This window comes from Natator depressus, chromosome 7, assembly GCF_965152275.1.
Source record: "Natator depressus isolate rNatDep1 chromosome 7, rNatDep2.hap1, whole genome shotgun sequence".
Classification (NCBI taxonomy): domain Eukaryota; kingdom Metazoa; phylum Chordata; order Testudines; family Cheloniidae; genus Natator; species Natator depressus.
In genome coordinates this window covers 1,837,343-1,856,158 of record NC_134240.1, presented here as the reverse complement: position 1 = coordinate 1,856,158, position 18,816 = coordinate 1,837,343, and the positions used below count along the sequence as shown (strand labels likewise).

The 18,816-nt window shown below is 42.3% G+C and overlaps 1 protein-coding gene across 4 annotated transcripts in view; it reads right to left on the bottom strand.

Annotated features, from left to right (window-relative positions):
• Positions 1 to 18,816, bottom strand: part of PXK (PX domain containing serine/threonine kinase like) — a 52,731-nt gene that overhangs the window by 25,027 nt on the left and 8,888 nt on the right. For all 4 annotated transcript variants that reach the window (XM_074957333.1, XM_074957334.1, XM_074957335.1 and 1 more), the window contains exons 3-9: positions 17,116 to 17,163; positions 8,375 to 8,561; positions 4,406 to 4,483; positions 3,888 to 3,961; positions 3,350 to 3,424; positions 682 to 786; positions 374 to 475 (exon numbers count right to left, since the gene is read on the bottom strand). In XM_074957333.1, the coding sequence (XP_074813434.1) occupies positions 374 to 475; positions 682 to 786; positions 3,350 to 3,424; positions 3,888 to 3,961; positions 4,406 to 4,483; positions 8,375 to 8,561; positions 17,116 to 17,163 (669 nt within the window). The remainder of the gene's footprint in view (positions 1 to 373; positions 476 to 681; positions 787 to 3,349; positions 3,425 to 3,887; positions 3,962 to 4,405; positions 4,484 to 8,374; positions 8,562 to 17,115; positions 17,164 to 18,816) is intronic.

The window sequence follows — 18,816 nt, the reverse complement described above, 5'->3', positions numbered from 1 at the left end:
CTCTGCTCCTGTCTATATTTACAGGTCTTTCCGGCAAGGAAAAAAAGGTAGTTACTTAGTCCCCAGTGCAGCAATTGGATCCATATGGGCAGACCCTGGCACCTGTGCAGAGCTCCAGTTACATCACAATGAGGGCTCCATGCAAGCATAAGGGTCTGCACACAAGGATCCCGTTGCAGAATGGAGGCCTAACTATGCAGGGGACTACACTGAACTGATTACACACACAAAGTGTGGCCAAATGTACAAAATAAACTAACTGCAAAAGGATACAACATTCTTAACTCCCTTCCATTATAATAATCTTAGCTGTTAATTATGAGGAGATTATCCCTTTAGTCACAAATGCATGTTAGACAGTAAAAGGAGTTACCTCTAGTATTTGTCTCCCAAATGTTTTTATTTGCTGAAGTTCAAGACCTTGAATTTTTTTGGGATTGCAGTACTTCTTCAGGAATGGGTCTTTGGGTTTTGCCTTAAAAAAAAAAAAAAAGTCCACAGCTATTAATGAATATCTAAAATGCCATGTTCATACTAAGCAATTATAAAGAAAAAACTCGATTTACTCAACAGTAAAACATAAAAAGCACTTTCTACTATAATAAACATATGCTCTAAACACCATAGAGTAACAAAACATGGCAGAGCATTTTGCTAAAAATCTGTGCCAATCTACAGTACCTTATAGATCAGGTCCTTTAGTGTTCCCTTCTCATTGAATGGTCTAATTACCAGTGCCGAGGATTCATTGGCTGTGGCAAAAGTGACTTTGTAAATGTAGGGATGCTGCCAAAAGAAGAAGGAAGATTCATACATTTTAATGTGGTTTACAGTAAATTCATGCTAGATTCATTTAACAGAGAACATATGTCCTGAAGCAATATCATGCATTTGAATGATTTGTTTATCAAAATGACAAACCAGAGTCTGCAGTCACATCTGCTTAACAGACCATTATTTTAGTCTTAACCAAGGGCCAACAAAGCAGGGATTTTATTCAACTTCCACTGAAGTAGACAGGAATCTTACTACCAATTTCAGTAACAGCTGGATCAGGCCCTAAATTAGTAACTCTCACACAGGGACGTGCGCAGGAATTTAAATTTGACTGCATTTGAAGGAGCATGTTCTGTGCCCCTGCCACAGCCCTGGGGCTGGAGGAGCTTGCTCTGCCCCCACCAATTATTGGGGGGTGCCCATGGCCCCCCTTGTGCACACCCCTGCCCACACATGATAAAACAGATGCACTTAACCCAGAGGTGACCAAGCACAGGGTGCAGGGGAATTTGGTGGGCATCAGGGGAAGTTAGGAGGTTGCAAATCTCATTACCTGTGCTCTTCCTCCTGATCTCTTACACTGCAGTCAAAGTCACTAGCTTGTTGACTAAAAAAGGTTAAGGGTCCAGGCCTGTAAACACTCATGCATGTGAGTAACTTTATACAGCATAGTCCCATTAAACTCACATTAAAGTGTTGTTGCCACTGTGTCAGTCCCAAGATATTAGAAAGACAAGGTGGGTGAGGTAATCTCTTTTACTGGACCCACTTCTGTTGGAGGGAGAAACAAGCTTCCGAGCTTACACAGAGCTCTTCTTCAGGTCTGGGAAGCTTACTCCGACCTGGTCGACACTACACACTCTGGTATAACTGTCGCTCTGGGGTATGAAAAATCCACACCCTTGAGCACTGTAGTTATACCAACCGTAACCCCCATGTAGACAACGCTGTGACGGCGGGACAGCTTCTTCCACTGACCCGGCTACTGCCTCTTGCGGAGCTATTAAACTGACAGGAGAGCTCTCTCCCATCGGCTTAGAGTATCTTCACCAGACGCGCTACAGCAGCGCAGCTGCACTGACGTAAATTTGTACCGTAGACCTGACCGTAGCGTCTCACAGCTAAGTGTCTCACAAGACGGAACAGATTGTTTAGCATAAGTAGTTGAACAGTCCCTTGAAATACGTGTTAAGATGTAGTGGCCTGTTATGTTCCCTATGACAAAAGGGGTATTAATGGGCCATGTCACCTTGAGTAGTCCCTTGAAATACGTACTAACTATTTATGCTAAACAATCTGTTCCATCTTGTGCTTAGCTGTGAGACACCAAATGTGGTTATGTCTACATGAGAGCACTTACAGCCTGCACCACTGTAGTGCTTCTGGTGAAGATGCTCTCAGCCAACGGGAGAGAGCTCTCCCCGTTGTCTTGATGACTCCTGCCTCCATGAGAAGCGGTAGCTATGTTGGGGGGAGAAGCTTTCCAGCCAACATAGCGCTGTCTACACTGGCGCTCAGGTCAGTATAACTTATGTTGCTCAGGGGTGTGGATTAATCATCTGTTATACGAAGTAATTTGTAGCAGAGACAAGGTCTAAGTTTCCCAGACCTGAAGAAGAGCTCTGTGTAAACTCGGAAGCTGGTCTCGCTAACCAACAGAAGTTGGTCCAATAAAATATATTACCTCACCCACTGTGACTATTTATGCTGGATAAAGTTACTCATGGCTTTGTGGGCTCAGGCCCTAGATCTGCAATACAATATGAGGTAGTTCAAGGCTAAGAATTCACAGCACTAATTTCATAACCTTTTCAGAAATTAATATGACTCACTGGAGTAACTCAGTGCAAGTGAGCACTATTTACTTTCTGCTGACAACTTGGCTTGCAGGATTGGAAAAAACAACCATACACATTTAAAACTTGGCTGTAAGAATTATTCCCAAGGTGTCTTGCTTTTTGCTGTGAGAGTCTCAAAGCGGAAACAGGCCGCACAGGGTTCCCTTTGGAGTCCGCAAATACCATTCCTTATTCAGACAGAGTTACTACTACTGGATCCTGCCATGTGGTGTTCCCTGGAACATACGAAATCAGAGCACTGCCTCCATTATTTCCACAGCCTCTGCCTCCAGGCTACGGACAGATTGCAGACAGAGCACAGAGAATCAAAACACATTTCACTGATATCCATTAGATCCTCAGGACATCTCTGATGAGTTGTTAAACAATTAAATTTATAGACAGCACTATTCTGACAGCCTGAAAATCTTGGACATTTACAATCAAAGTTGATGCTAACTCGAAGTATTATGAAAAGACAGGAAGAGAAAAAGCACAGCAGCCATGACTTTGACATTTCTGGCATTACTACTTTCTTGGGCGATTACATATTACCTCACCAGGGTTTAGGAGGCTTAACTAGTGTTGACAAAGGCTTTGAGCTCTTCAGATGACAGCAGTTTTATAAGTACACAATATTTTTATATTAGACTGCATACACTTTTTCAGGATTAGTCCTCATAAGAGTTAGTTTTGGGTTGGCTCAGTTTAAGAGTCATCAAGGTAACACTCACAGAACAAGAAGAAAGAAGTTTCACTGCGCACTGGAAGTCTTTATCAGACAAGTATTTATCAGGGCCAAAGTCAGCCTAGAAATGAATACAAACAGTAAGTCATCAGCTGAATAATATACAGAAAAAGATGGAAAGATTTTCACTTAGTTTTCTCACAAGTTACTAAAACAGCTGCTTCTGCAAAGTTTACCTCTAAAGTAAAAGAGGGCAAAATATAATGCAAGGTAATGCTTTATAAATTATGGAAAGAAAAATTCTAGAAGCTAAACTAGCTCACAATTGGTTCACATTGTCACTTAGAGCTGGATCCCAAGCGCCCAAGTTTACATGTTTCTGTTATTCATATGCAATATCTGATAAAACACTATGAAGCTAGGCTTCACGAAAATAAGATCTTGAGCATGAACTCAAAACATTCCTTTTGTTGGGGACGAAGGCAACCACACAGAGGGGTTTTATAATGCTGCTTTGACCAGTTCATTTATATAGCTATCTTGAAGAACCTGAAAGTAGGATGAAATTTAAGATGCAAGCATACCCAACTTAACATTAGTCGCTCCTTTGGTTGATTCTTACTCTTCATTAAAAAATACCTCTTACGGATTCTCCAGCCTAGGAGGAAACACAGGTTTCATTTTTGTTTTTAAAAAAGCTACTGAATCATAGCAGGGTTTATGTGCTCACTCTTTATTACGCTTCTCCAATAAGAAAATTCTTCTAGATTTACAAAGATCTCTATCAGTGGGGCATTATACCAACATACACCAAAATTATGTCAATGTGGAAAGATACATAAATAATTTAAGGCTTCAGTGCTTAGTATTATCAGTAGTAAGACTCCAAATCCTTCATCAAATTCAGTTCCATACACATAATGATATAGTGCTCTTCTAACTTGGCTCAAACTGCCACCATAATTCTTCATTTTAATTAAGTCTCCTTCACAAAGAGAGACATTTAAGAAGAGAGAATTGACCAATATATTTCCCCCCAAGGAACATTAATATGGCAGCCATGTCTCTCCTTGACCAGAGACCCAAACTGCCAATTTCTTACCTATATCTTTTAGTGGCTCTACCACCTCCCACTTTGGCTCCGACCGGAAGAACATCGAAACATGCTGTAAGGCAATTTCTGCAAAGAGATTTTTAAAAGTCTGTTAATTATACACACATTGCTGAATGGTCAGAGTCAGAGGCAAACTGCAGGGATTCAGGCTTTGCTTCACACGTAACAAGGCAGCAAAATTGTTTCTTTTTTTAAATTAAGTCACAAAACATGGCTAAAAAGTGTCTGAGCTTTTAACCTGAAGTAGTTTAGATCTTCCAAGAGAACAGTGTAAATCAGCTGGTTTAGGGAACGCAAACTTCATGAACTAACATTTCTGCTGTACTAGAAATGGGCCTAAGCCACAAGATCCAACACCACCCCAAGAGACAGTTCAGATCCAGATCCAAAGCTCATGGTTTGAATTTCCCCATGTCTAGTCTACCTCACAAACAGGACATTTCTTTGTCATTCACCTTTAATGCCAAATTTTAAAACCTTAATTGACATTTAATTCTGCCATTACTATGTACAAACTATTCATCTATTTATTTTACTCTTTGCTGCTCTGCTCCTGCTGAGCAACAAGAGCTGACTAGTGCAAAGGCACTTACTTCCCTGTAGACATTCTGCTGGCAGCCTCCAGCTTGCAATTCTGAAAAAATGAAACCATTCCAGATTACTGGAGACAGACAGCACTCCCCTGCAGCTGGAAAGGCAACTCTGTTAGGAGTTCACAAGGTGATTTAGAATCGATCATTAGGGAAAGCAGGCAATGCACTGAATGCATCTGATGAAGTGAGCTGTAGCTCACAAAAGCTTATGCTCAATTAAATTTGTTAGTCTCTAAGGTGCCACAAGTCCTCCTTTTCTTTTTTCAGGCAAACAATGAAACTTCTCTAATGTCACTGATCTTGTCAGGGACAAATAGTGCAAGTGAATAAGGATGCAGGGTTTTAGATTTTATTTGACCCGTTGTGTATTATTTGCCTATGACCATTTGTGGAAACATGCTTGGAGAAGGGGAAAACGGTGCAACAGTCATTGTTTATTGGTACAACAGTGACTTAAAGTAATGCCACATTAATGGGGTCTGCCAAGATCATAGGCAGTGACTTAATCATTATTAATTCCCCTGGTACTTGCTGTAACAGTAATCTTGATGAACTTGCTCAGAATTAATATGGTTGTCAGAATACTTCTTACAGGATCACCACTGTTTGTTCAGTGGTAACTAGATTACTTATATTTTAGGTCTCCTCCATAGCTTAACATAAATGTCAGAGAATGTTTAGGGAAAGACAGTTAACTGTAGGCAGAGACTGCAGACACTAGGACGGGGCTGGCCAAACTTACTGACCCGCAGAGCTGTATATGACAATCTCCAGAAGTTCGAGAGCCGGGACGTGTCTGCCGAGGCTCGGGGTTTCAGCCCTGCTCCTGCTGTGAAGCCCTGAGCCCCAGCAGGTGCGCCTCACAGGGCTGAAGCCCCAAGATTCCCCTCCTCGCTGGGCAGAAGCCACTACCCTACCCCCTGCTGCAAGGCAGAGATTCCGAGCTCTCTCCCCCCCTTCCCAGATAGATGGAGAAGGGGGTAGCAGGCAGGGGGGTGGGGGGGCGGGGAAGGGGGCTCTGCGAGCTGCGCTTTAACTGTAAAAAAGAGTTGTATACAGCTTGCGAGCCACAGTTTGGCCACCCTTGCACTAGGATATTTCACAAAGGGGGAGTGGACACAAATGGAAAGTAAACGGTATGTTTCTGCTTTGCTAGGTTGTGCTTTTATGAACATAAAGGTTTGCATTTCACAGTTTATAGGGGAGTTGACACTATATGTCATCTCTGGTATGGTTTTCCCAGTGGTTAGTGCTACAGAAAAATTGTAGAATGCCTTCCTTTGTTTAAAACTTCTTTTTGGGGTGAATTAGGCTATCACTTTACATCAATCTGGCACATTTTATAGGTCTGGGGTTCACCAACAGAGGGGGTGCCTCTGGGTCATCTCCCCTCCAGCTGCAATCACATAAGCCATTTCTCCTCTTACTTGCAATCCTGAGGACCTCCCCCATCGCCCTTCAAAGCCACCTAACTGCAGCAACTAGTTACAAGGGGAAGCAATATTGAGCATATTTAAATTTACTTTCTGCTTTCTTTACTGAAATGTAAGTTTGAACCAAGGAGAGAAAAGAGAACCATTTGGTTAGCAAGCTTCCTCCACAGATGATCAGCAAGAGCTCCGTGAACAAGTTTGAGAGCTGCTGTCATTGGTTTTTTAGAATCTTCTGCATTTAGTATCTTCTGCAAGAACAGAGTTTTCAGTCAACAAGATCCAAAGAAAATTGCTACTCTCCTACAAAAGGATTTATTGCCAGCAGCTTTAGTATGGACAGCATTTAGAAAGTCCAACAGGAAAATCTTGTTTGGACAGGTACCATAAAATTCTTCCTTCTCTCATACTTGCCTGCTACATGCTGGACTATGGAGAAAGGGGGAAAACATACAAGTCCAGAAGCAGCAGTACATGTTGAAGAAGGAGGATTGGTTCCTAACAAGCTGGATGAGCTCCCAGAATGGCAGTCAGTATGGTCAATTATTTATTATTAGTATTAAAAACAAATCTACACGCACATGCACACTTTAAATTTTTCCACCTCCCCAATTTATACTATGCACGTATCAACATTTCTCAAGATGCATGATCAAAGCACATCACATGCATATTTATATATTGCCACAAATTTACACAGTGCTTTGCACAGATCAGGACACATTCCCAGCTCTGAAGAATTTAAAATCAAAGTAGAATCATAATACAATAATACATAAGTCTTTTACAGTGCTTTTCATCAGTAGATCTCACAGTGCTTTACCAAGAGGCAAATATCATTATCCCCAGTTTACAGGTAAAAAAATTGAGGCACAGAGAGGTACAGTGACCTGCCCAAGACCACCCAGCAGGCTAGTGGCCAAACGAAGAATAGAATCCACATTTCCCAAATGCCAGTCCATGGCTCTATGTGTAAGGCCAAACTGTACACACGGGACAAGACATTGGACAGCAGCCCAGGAAAAGAAGGTGTAGCAGTTACTACTAATGTGAAGAAGACAGGAGGGTTTACTGGAGGAGGTGGGTTTCAAGGAGGAATTTGCAAGAGGAAAGCAAGGGAAGTTGACACCCCAGGTAAATTCACTCACCCTTATTGGTTAAATGGGAAGAGTTTTAGAGGGTTAAGCTTGTCTCACCCGCGTGTTACTGTAAGGATGAGTTAAAGTCTATACAGCACTCTAGAAAAGGACTACCTTAAAAAACAAAGCAAATGAGACATGGGGCTGGATGTCAGGATTCCAAGATTCTATTCCCAATGGCTCACTGTGTGACCTGGGACAAATCACAACCTCTGCCTTAGTATCCCCACTACAGAAGTGCCACCTCTGTATAACACTGAAAGCTAGGCATGAAGAATGCTAAGTGTAAAAGTGCCAGCTACCCATGATGCAGTGGGCAGGAATTTGTGAGCTATAACAGCAGTACACAGTAATATATGGGGTCTCTATAGAAACCATGAAGAGTTTGCACCATGGGCCTCACAAGTACTCAAAGCTGAACTAGTTCCCTGTGTTTCTTGGCTCACTGCCCTAACTCAGGTACAATAGTTTAAACTGCCCCTAGGTAGTCTTATGTCTCCCCTCTTTACATTTCCTCCTACTGATTCTCTCGGTCCTGGCCACTCTTTGTGGTACTGTAACTGGAAACTTGGTAACAGTACAATTAATGCACAGATCTGCTTCATGACAGACAGCATGTGGGCACTTCAGAGTAAATTCACTCCTCTACGTCCTAGTATCACTCCTTAATAGTATTAATGCACAATTTATAAGGTGAGACTCGTCCTCTGTGTCTGGAAGAGGAAGTAAATTTCTCCTGTGCCCTTCACTCAGCAACTATCATTTATTAATGCAGTTTTTCAATCCTTCACTTACCAGTATAGTTTACAGAATAGTTGTTTGGATCCAAAAATTTCTTTACCAATTCACAGTTGGACAGTATGTGATTGGAAGTGATGACGTTGAGATAGTTCTCAAGTCCCTTCTGTCTTTCAGCGATGAATTCACGATCCATATTCCCAATCAACTTTTTGGGAGGTAGAGGTAGACTTAGAGCCGAGATCTTAAAAAGAGAGGAAAGATAATATTATCAAAACACTTCCTCTTTTAATATCTCATGGAGGTAAATAATTGAGCCATAAAACACTAGTTTTGCGCTGTTCTAAGAACCAGGTAATTTTTAAAAAGTGGATATTCAGAAAGTCTATATTGGCATTTTGCCTTAAGTTCTGTGTTTGTACAGTGCTGAAATAGTCTGATATGTACTCTCATCTCAGAATGTAGAGATTTGTATATGTACCACCACCAAAAGTGCCAGGAGATTTAAGTGCAAGAGCCACACTAACAAAATGAGAATAAAGCACGGTGTTTTCTCAGCATACCTATGTCATAGCACAAACCAACATTGCATCCTAGTGTCTGCTCTTGACAAACTCTCTTCTCTCCCATTTAACTTCTGCACAGATTGATAATAGTTTCTAATTTACGCACTACCATTATTGTGACTTAAAGAAGCCAGCAGTAACGGTTTTTAACTTGCAGTTTCAATTATATGAGATAATTCTTCACATCCCATTCTAAAACTTTTGCTGTGTGACATTATACAGGTAGAGCTGTTATGTACACCCCCGAAGCATAGGCGCCGACTCCATGGGTGCTCCAGGGCTGGAGCACCCACAGGGAAAAATTGGTGGGTGCTCTGCACCCACTGGCAGCTCCCCGCCCCCCCCCTTCCCCAGCTCACCTCCGCCTCCTCCCCTGAGCACGCTGCCGCGACCCACTTCTCACCCTAGCTCCCAGCACTTGCACCACGGAACAGCTGTTTCATGGCAGCAAGCGATGGGAGGGAGGGGAGAGGAGGGGGAATGCGGCGCGCTCAGGGGAGGAGGTGGGGCTGGGATTTGGGGAGGGCTCCAATAGGGGCATGGAGGGGGCGGAGTTAGGGCGGGGACGGAATGGGGGCTGGGTTAGGGGAGGAGTCAGGGTGGGGCTGGGGGGTGCGAGCACCCTCCGTCGCCGGGAATAGTTGGCACTTGTGCCCAGAAGCACTACGTTCTAGTGGTGGATCACTGTATACCCCTTACCTACATGTCGTGAGGCTTTAGTTAGTTAATGTTCATGAAGCACTTACAGCTCATCAGATGAAAGATGCTGCAGAAAGGCAAGGTATTATTTTAAAGAAATCAAAAGATTGTGTTTGAAAAACAAAGATGTAGGTTGAACACAGTATTTATATCTACTTGCGTCATATGAATTGATACACAATGAATTATTCATCTTTCCAACACATCCCTGTACAGCAAATCAAAGCAGATGCCTCACAGTTACTGAGCCTTCATGGGAGAAATCCTTAAGAAACCGGGTGTCTGTCACAGAGGCCCATGGTGCCAGCTGGCAAAGGGTTCCCTGTTTTGTAAAGGCAACTCCTAACAGGCCTGACAAAACTAACTACACCCATCAGAGGGGTAGCTGACGCGTATTAGTCTGTATCCGCAAAAACAATGAGGAGTCCTTGTGGCACCTTAGAGATTAACAAATTTATTTGGGCATAAGCTTTCGTGGGCTATAACCCACTTCACGTAAGATCTTAAATGAAAGCCAGGATCACACTGATCCATATTGTTGTGAAATGTATGTACAAATACTGTGTCAGAAGTTGCAGACATGCACGCATGCACTCAAAATATATTCCTAAAAGTGTCTGAATGAAGGCAGGGTTGACAAACCGGTTTCTATCAGACAAAGGATGTATATTCAACGGTCTGCCTCAGTTCACCTGCAAATCAAAACAGCAGAAGCTCTATTTGCATACGCAGTCAACATGAACTCAGCACACCAGCGAATAAACCCCGGAGGGGGTCATCCTGACTTTAGGAACAACATAATGAATGTTGGGGGTTATAAGGAGAAGGAAAGCCTAAGGACACCTCTATCCTTCTCTGAGGAAGGACAGCGCTTGGGGATAGTAAACCTGGTATTTCTGTGAGTAGCCAGTGACAGGCTGGATGTCACAGGGGAAGACTCCAAGGGGTATCAAGGACTGTGGTGCACCTATTAACCTGCAAAGCGAAGTGAGGGCTCGCTTTGGCTTGAGGAGACTGTATGACAGCATTGCAGAAAAAGAAAGTTGTGGGTACACAATAGCTGCTTTTCTAAAGAAAATAGTTCCGGCACTGGGGGGACACTTCCCCACACCACCTCCAAGTGCTCAAACTGGAAAGTGGAAAGAAGGTGGGAACATTTGGTGGTTATACAATCCCCACTTCTAACTTCCACCAGTTGGAAAAGTAGGAACAGTTTAAAAAGCTGGAGGAAACCATCACTTTTTGAGAGAGGAGGCAATGCCCTTGCCCTTTTCCTGCTCCTCCCTCCACACCCACGTGAGCTCTTCCCAATCCCTGGCATTATCAATGTTGATAAATGCAAAGTAATGCACACTGAAAAACAATCCCAACTATACATATAAAATGGTGGGGTCTAAATTAGCTGTTACCACTCACAAAAGAGATCTTGCAGTCATTGTGAATAGTTCTTTGAAAACATCCACTCAATGTGCAGCAGAGACAAGAAAGTGACCAGAACGTTGGGAATCATTAAGAAAGGGATAGATAATAAGACGGAAAATATCATATTGCCTCTATATAAATCCATGGTGTACACACATCTTGAATACTGCATGCAGATCTGGTCACCTGTCTGTAACGTTATCTGGTTAAAATATGACCATATAGATCATTGTTGCAACCACTGTTGTATATTTGCAACAAATCTTGTAGAAAATGTGGCATGTAAGATGTCTATGGAAAGGTTATGATTTGCTGGTTATGATTGTGCTATCTGTATGCATGTATCATTTTAGTATTTGAAGTTAAGTATTGGCTCTATACCTGGATTTCAAACATTTGCCCTGAGGGAATGCCCACAAGGTAGTTAGCCAGCACATCTTGGAGGGACTATTCAAATTATGTGGCTCATCAAGAAACAAACACTTAACTGACAATGAACCATGGGAGATGCCCATCTACTCTGAATGGACAGTCCTGCAAACGTGCTGTTTGGGGTATAGGTAATGGCTTCTACGGTGTCCAAACCTTCATGCATGGACACGTGACTTGCCCATGGGATTCCAAACACCATCTTGTCACCTGTAATTTTCCATTAGCTGTGCTGGGGGCTTTGTTTGAAACAATGGGTTTCCCTCCACATGGCAGAAGATAGACTCTGGAAACCCCTCCATTTTGCCTCTTCTCTGCTCCAACCTCTGGACTATGAACTTATATTAATGGAAGCATTCTAACCAAGGAATTGAGAACCTTCAATGATTTGGAAGCAGCCAAAGACTTGACTTAAGCCAGCAGTTTATTCCATCACTGCTACAAGCCTGAACCAAGAACTTTGCAATTATTGTATGTATTTGATTCCGTCAACCGATTTTAATTCTCACCTTTCTTTCTTTCTTTCTATGAATAAACCGTTAGATTTTAGATATTAAAGGATTGGTATCAGCGTGATTTTTGGGTAAGATCTAAGTTATATATTGACCTGGGTGTGTGGCTGGTCCTTTGGGATCAGAAGAACCTTTTATTTGAAGAGGCTGGTTTTAAAGAACCACTCATCTCTAAGTGTAGTGTTTTCGGTGGTAATACAAGGACTGGAATGCCTAGGGAAACCACTTTTATGACTTCTTGTTAGCCAGTGTGGTGAAACAGAAGTTTACTTTTGGTGGATTAGCCACCAGTCTTGGGGTGTATCAGCCCTACTTTTCAGTAGTTTGTCCTGAATTTGGCATCCTCAGTTGTGACGCTCTGAGGCACAGTTACACCATCTCAAAAGAGATATACTAGAATTGGAAAAGGTTCAGAAAAGGGCAACAAAAATGGTTAGGGATATGGAACAGCTTCCACACGAGGAGAGATTAATAAGATTGGGACTTTTCAGCTTGGAAAAGAGATGACTAAGGGGGGGGGATATGATAGAGACCTATAAAAATCATGACTGGTGTGAAGTGTTATTTACTCCTTCACATAACACAAGGACCAGGCATCACTCAAAGAAGTTAAAAGGCAGCAGGTTTAAAACTAACAAAAGAAAGTACTTATTCACACAACGCAGTCAATCTGTGGAACTCTTTGCCAGAGGATATTGTGAAGGCCAAGACTATAACAGGGTTCAAAAAAGAACTAGATAAATTCGTGCAGGATAGGTCCACCAATGGCTATTAGCCAGGATGGGCAGGGATAGTGTCCCTAGCCTCTGTTTGCCAGAAGCTGGGAATGGGCAACTTGATGATTCCCTGTTCTGTTCATTCCCTCTGGGGCACCTGGCATTGGCCTGTTGGAAGACAGGATGTTAGGCTAGATGGACCTTTGGTCTGACCCAATCTGGCCGTTCTTATGAATCAGTAGTGGACACAATGCTGGTAGGAAAAATAAGGTTATGTGACTGTCTTAAGTTACTGGAACGCATGCAAAGCATCCTAACCACTGTGCATTTCCCCACACGCTCACCCTCCTACTTTGAGGGGAAAAAAATCTCACCTGCAGGCTAAGCAAACACAAACACAGACAGACGCACGTCAGTCTGAGAATCTGCACCAAGATTAACGAATTACAGCAAAGCTTCAGAAATCAGATGCATTTTCTGTTTAGAAGTGCAATCAATCAACAGAAAAACATGTCAGATCACAGCCGACATTGGTGAGGCCTCATCTGGAGTACTGTGTCCAGTTTTGGGCCCCACACTACACGAAGGATGTGGAAAAATTGGAAAGAGTCCAGCGGAGGGCAACAAAAATGATTAGGGGACTGGAACACATGATTTATGAGGAGAGGCTGAGGGAACTGGGATTGTTTAGTCTGCAGAAGAGAAGAATGAGGGGGGATTTGATAGCTACTTTCAACTACCTGAAAGGAGGTTCCAAAGAGGATGGATCTAGACTATTCTCAGTGGTAGCAGATGACAGAACGAGCAGAAATGGTCTCAAGTTGCAGTGGAGGAGGTTTAGGTTGGATATTCGGAAACACTATTTCACTAGGAGGGTGGTGAAGCACTGAAATGGGTTACCTAGGGAGGTGGTGGAATCGCCTTCCTTAGAGGTTTTTAAGGTCAGGCTTGACAAAGCCCTGGCTGGGATGATTTAGTTGGGGATTGGTCCTGCTTTGAGCAGGGGGTTGGACTAGAGGACCTCCTGAGGTCCCTTCCTACCCTGAGATTCTATGATTCTAAGATTAGGCTCTTCCCCTGAGGGTTAGCCACTGCTTTACAGAGAAGGGGATCTAGTTTAGGTGACCATTTTCAAACTTTCTCCAAATGCTCCTGGAAAGATTTCATTCCTTGATTCAGAAAAACAAATCTGAATATTTCAGGCAAGCCCAGTATTTTCACCTTGGACTTCTGCAACCCCACCTGCCGGGGGACTGGGATCATATTTATGGAAAGGCACCTCAGTGAGGCCCTGACCCTATAAAGGCTTATACACGTGCTTTAGGGCCTGAGGGAATACTTACTCTGGGCTCTAGTTCAGCACTCAGAGAAGTAAAGCCCCCATTGCAGCCAATGGGATTTTTGCCAGAGAAGGGCCAATGCTTTAACACTCTTATCTTCAAACTAGAGCGTTCTTAGGGATCTCTGTTGATAATTCAGAGTGCCTTTGTTACAGCAAGTCATTTGCTCTCTTAGCAGAGAATGGTCTGAGGAGTTCTCTCAACAAAATGGAGATCACATGACATACAATTTCCACACTTCTACACTAAATAATCTCGAAGTAAAAAGAGGATGGATTGCGAGAAGCTTTTTAATCCAGTACACTTGGGGAGACTCTGGCTGAGATTTTCAAATGCAGTTTGGAGATTTAGCCACAAGTCTCCCATTAATTTCAACGGGAGCTGTGTGGTTAAATCCCCTAGTCCAGTCAGCTTTGAAAATCTCAGCCCTCACTATTATTTTTTAAGAGGTGTCCGGTAACAAGGCAGTACAGACAACATAAAAAAATCCACAACAATTCCAGGCTCTGCAAGACATCCAAGCACAACTTCCTGAAGAAACAGGCAATAAGCAGGTCAAGAATTAAGTGAGTCAGTAAAGAACATGGGTGGCTTACGGCTTTAAGTCCAAGAGAAGCTTCATTTCTCTCTTCCAGGAACAGGTCAAAGTTTCATAGGTAATTTTACTCTGAATTAGCTTCCATATCTACAGGAGGGGTTTATGCTTGTTCAGTCACAGGGCCTGAACATTTCTATACAAGATGGTGCTGTTGGGAGTTTTGGAAGGAACTAGGGACTGTGCTTCTTAAAGAATCAGAAAGCGTACACAGGTGTATGCAATGCTGGAGTTATTTTACATAACTCAGTGGAGCAGGAGAAAGAAAAAATAACCTCAACATGCCCCATTTCCCTGCGTGTCACCTCTCAAACCTTGGCACAGAGAGTGGAGCTAAAAGGGATGTGTTGGGGCAGAGCTACACAGCAGCCAACACTGTGGAGATTCCCGACAGCACTGCAGCCAATCTACGTCTTAAAGCAATGGTTCTCAATCTGTTGTCCACAGACCCATCGAGGCCCACAGACTACATATAAAATATCCAAAGGGGTCTGCACCGCCATTCAAAATTTTTAGGGTTCTGCAAATGAAAAAAGATTGAGGACCCCTGGCTTAAAGTCACTTTAAGGAACCCCGCCTTCCCGCTGTGCTTCAAGTTCTATGCTGTGCCTCCTAGAGGATATGTTCTCACTCCTCCCAGCTTACAGATAGTGGGAATGTCTGTTGCTAAGCATCTTTTATTACTTTGATCCTTTGCAGTCTTCTCTTATTTACTAAAAATACCTCTGAGGAAAGATGAATTGAACATAATGCGAGCCATTTGGGCTTACCTGAGACTGCCCTGGCTGGGGCATCTGCCCACCACCTCACAATAATAATTCCACATGTTTCCGCTAATGCAAAAAATAATTACAATTCCTCAACAGCCTTGTTCCTTCCCACAAGCACTCTCTTTTTACCTCTGGTGAACCCATGATGCAATTATTCAGTTAGAGTTTTGTAGAATGCATTACACCAGCTTTTTACCAGTCAGAGGTGTTGTAGATAGCGATTTTGTCACAAGCATGCTCCATTTCGCTCTCCTAGGAAGTGGTATGCATTTTAAAGAACAGTGACTATCAACCTACACAGAGGACCAGGAAGGAAAGTCACATGGTTTGTCCATTCAGTAGGATTTTCTTTTCCTGCTCATGGGAGTTATTTTTAAAATTGCTCCATTCCCACATATGCGTTCTCTTCTGAAAAACTGCTGGAATCCAGTCGTCTCCTGCTGAAGTCATGTTTGGGCTGAACATGGCGAATACATGCCAAGATATACACAACCTAACAGACTAGTCATGAACATTGTATGCTGTATCGGTATATTAAGGGCCCAATTTTGGATTCCGTACTCAGGCAAAATTCCCAGTTAGATCAAATGAAGACTAGATGACCTTCTGGGGTCCCTTCCAACCCTGATATTCTATGATATTCTATGATGAAGACAGTGGGAGATTTTCCTGATTAAGGAGTGCAGGATTGGACCATAGAAGACAAAGAAGAAAGTAAAGTTGGTCAATTAATAGTGGTCACACAAAATCTTGAGTGCAAATTCAGACCTAGTGGATAACCCCATAGAATTCAATTAAGTTACACCTGCTTAAATTGAGTCTGAATTTGGTCCCAAGTCTATCTTCTACCCTCTACAATGTCATCCCTGCTTCTGTATTTAATGATGCTCATATCGTGAGCACAGTTCAATATACTTGCCCATTCTTGTTCACTAGACTTCACCAAGTAGTCGGATTTTTAAAACCAACAAGGAAATGAAAACCAGAAAGGCCTTAAGGTCCTGCAGTCACACTACATGTGACAGGGGGAAAAAAAGAGAAGAAAGTGACAGATAAAATCTATTCTTAAAACACCAATAGAGCTCACTTCATATGTTATTTGTCTGGTGTTAAACTAAGAAATCCTGGAACCACAAGCATCCTTCCTGTAAATGTTAGTCTCTGCCTGCCCCTCATCCCACACACACTTTGCCTTTTCCTACGCAAACTAAAAGAAACCACTGTCCTAAAAAAAGAAAAGAAAAAAAAACCAGCCAATTCAGTGTTTAACTGAGGAACCCTTTGCCATGATACAGAAATCCATCACATGATAAGCAGCATCTGGAAGTGCTTTTAGAGGAAGCCAAATAACGAGATACATAGCACTTCTGTGCTGAATTAAGAAGGTCAGTATGTGCCTCCGTTTTGTGGGAGTCAAAGAAAGAAGGGGTCATAACAGTGCACCAAGCCAGAACAAGTCACATCACTGAAGGGAAAGATTCAGTATCTGCCAATCTCTGTCTTTAGATTTAAATTGGTCACAGAGATTACAACCAACATTTCCCAGGGTAAAACCTAAAATAGCTCAGCATTTCTCCTTGTTCAAAAATGTCAGTTTATAATTTTAAAATTTAAGTAATTTCATTTTCAGCCATGTAAGTTTGATGCTATCTCTGTTCTCTTCATTGTTGTATACAAAGAAGAAAATTTTAAATACAATATAATATATTAATTAGAATTATAGTTATTTATCAGAGGAAAAAATCTTACCTGTAAACTACTATTAAGCAAATCAAAGTCACTGTATCTTCTCACAATCTGCAAAACATAAAAGCAGTATTGAAGCAACACACTAGATTTTATGTAATAACTAAACCGCATGAGGGAAAAAATTCCGACTTGCAATCTTGGTTTCACTAAGCTTCTCTGTACAAATGCAAGACTGCTGGGTTTACACTGCTGTCTAGGAGTCTATGCCAGCAAGTGAAGAGAGAGAGAGAGAGAGAGAGAGAGAGAGAGAGAGAGAAGAGTTGCTCTCTGTGATGTCTAATCTTGCAAGATTCATAGATTCCCAGGCCAGAAGGGACCACTGATCATCTAGCCTGTCGTCCTGTATAACTCAGGCCACAGAACTTCCCCCAAAAAACTCCTAGACCAGAGCTTTTAGAAAAATCATCCAATCTCAATCTAGAAACTGCCAACGATACAGAATGGACCACGACGCTTAGTAAGTTATTCCAGTGATTAACTACTCTCACTATTAAAAAAGTGCACCTGGTTTCCAGTCTGAATTGGTCTTCCACCAATACAGCTTCCTAGCTGTAACATTATATTGCAGCAGCAGCTTCATCAGAAGGTATTTGCAGACACCTTCTGATTCTTCCATCCTAGAAGCAACATTACTTCAAAATCATAGATTCAAAATTTAGAAAAATTTAACTTGACCTTCCCCACAAAAATCTCTATCTGGTAGCAGTGGATGCTCACCAGCTCTTCACAGGGTATCATCATCATTGCTTATTTTTATTACAGCACAGCCTGGACAAGACAGTGGTTCCACCACTAGCCGGGAGGCAGGTTCTGGCAGACTATTCAGACCCCATAATTTAGGTTTAAAAACAAATACCATCTATAAACACCTGCATATTATATATATGTAATAGGAACACACTGCAAGGATTATTCTTTGTTTGGCCTAGAACATCCACAATGGCAGAAGACAATGAGGTCTTCTGTAACTACCACAGCCACGTCGTTCTTCTAAGATGAAGAGGTCAGACAAAAATGTTCCTCTAACAATCACAACTTTCAGAAGCTTTGGTTAAATATGGAAATAGAAAGTTTATTCCAGAAAAAAAAAAAAAAAAAAAAAAACTTGCTTCCAAAACTAGAGCAAACAATGTAAAGCATCCTAGGTTATTCTATCTACCGATGACATACATACATACATAGGAAAGAATACTAGTGGAAAGTGTGTATGAGATCAACGTGAGGACTTTTATTCTGTGTCCACTGGCAGGACTGTTACAGAAACTAAAGGACTGACTCACCAAACTTTACTCCTGGAAGTTGCCCACTGTTGTTGGGACAAGTAGCCTACAAGTAGTAAGAGTTGGCACAAAATGGGCCTTGGTGTTGTATCTTAGGTCATATGGATATAAGAAAGCAGGTCACATGTATTGGTTATCTGGAAGACTTATACACTGAAATGAAGCCTTCATGCTAATTAATACTGACACTAGAAACAACAGTTTGTGACCAAACACATTCAAGCATTTGACATTCCTGACTCACTCTCAAATAGCATTTGGTCTCTAGCTAGAATTAGACTAGCCAGGATGAATCCAGGTCTTTCCCTAGGAACAGTGGCCGATTAGCCACTGGGCCAAGGGGGCCTGTGCCCAGGGGCCCCGGAAAAATGGGCACCCCGACCGCACTTCCCCAGCCCACCTAAAGCTCCTGCTGGGGAGT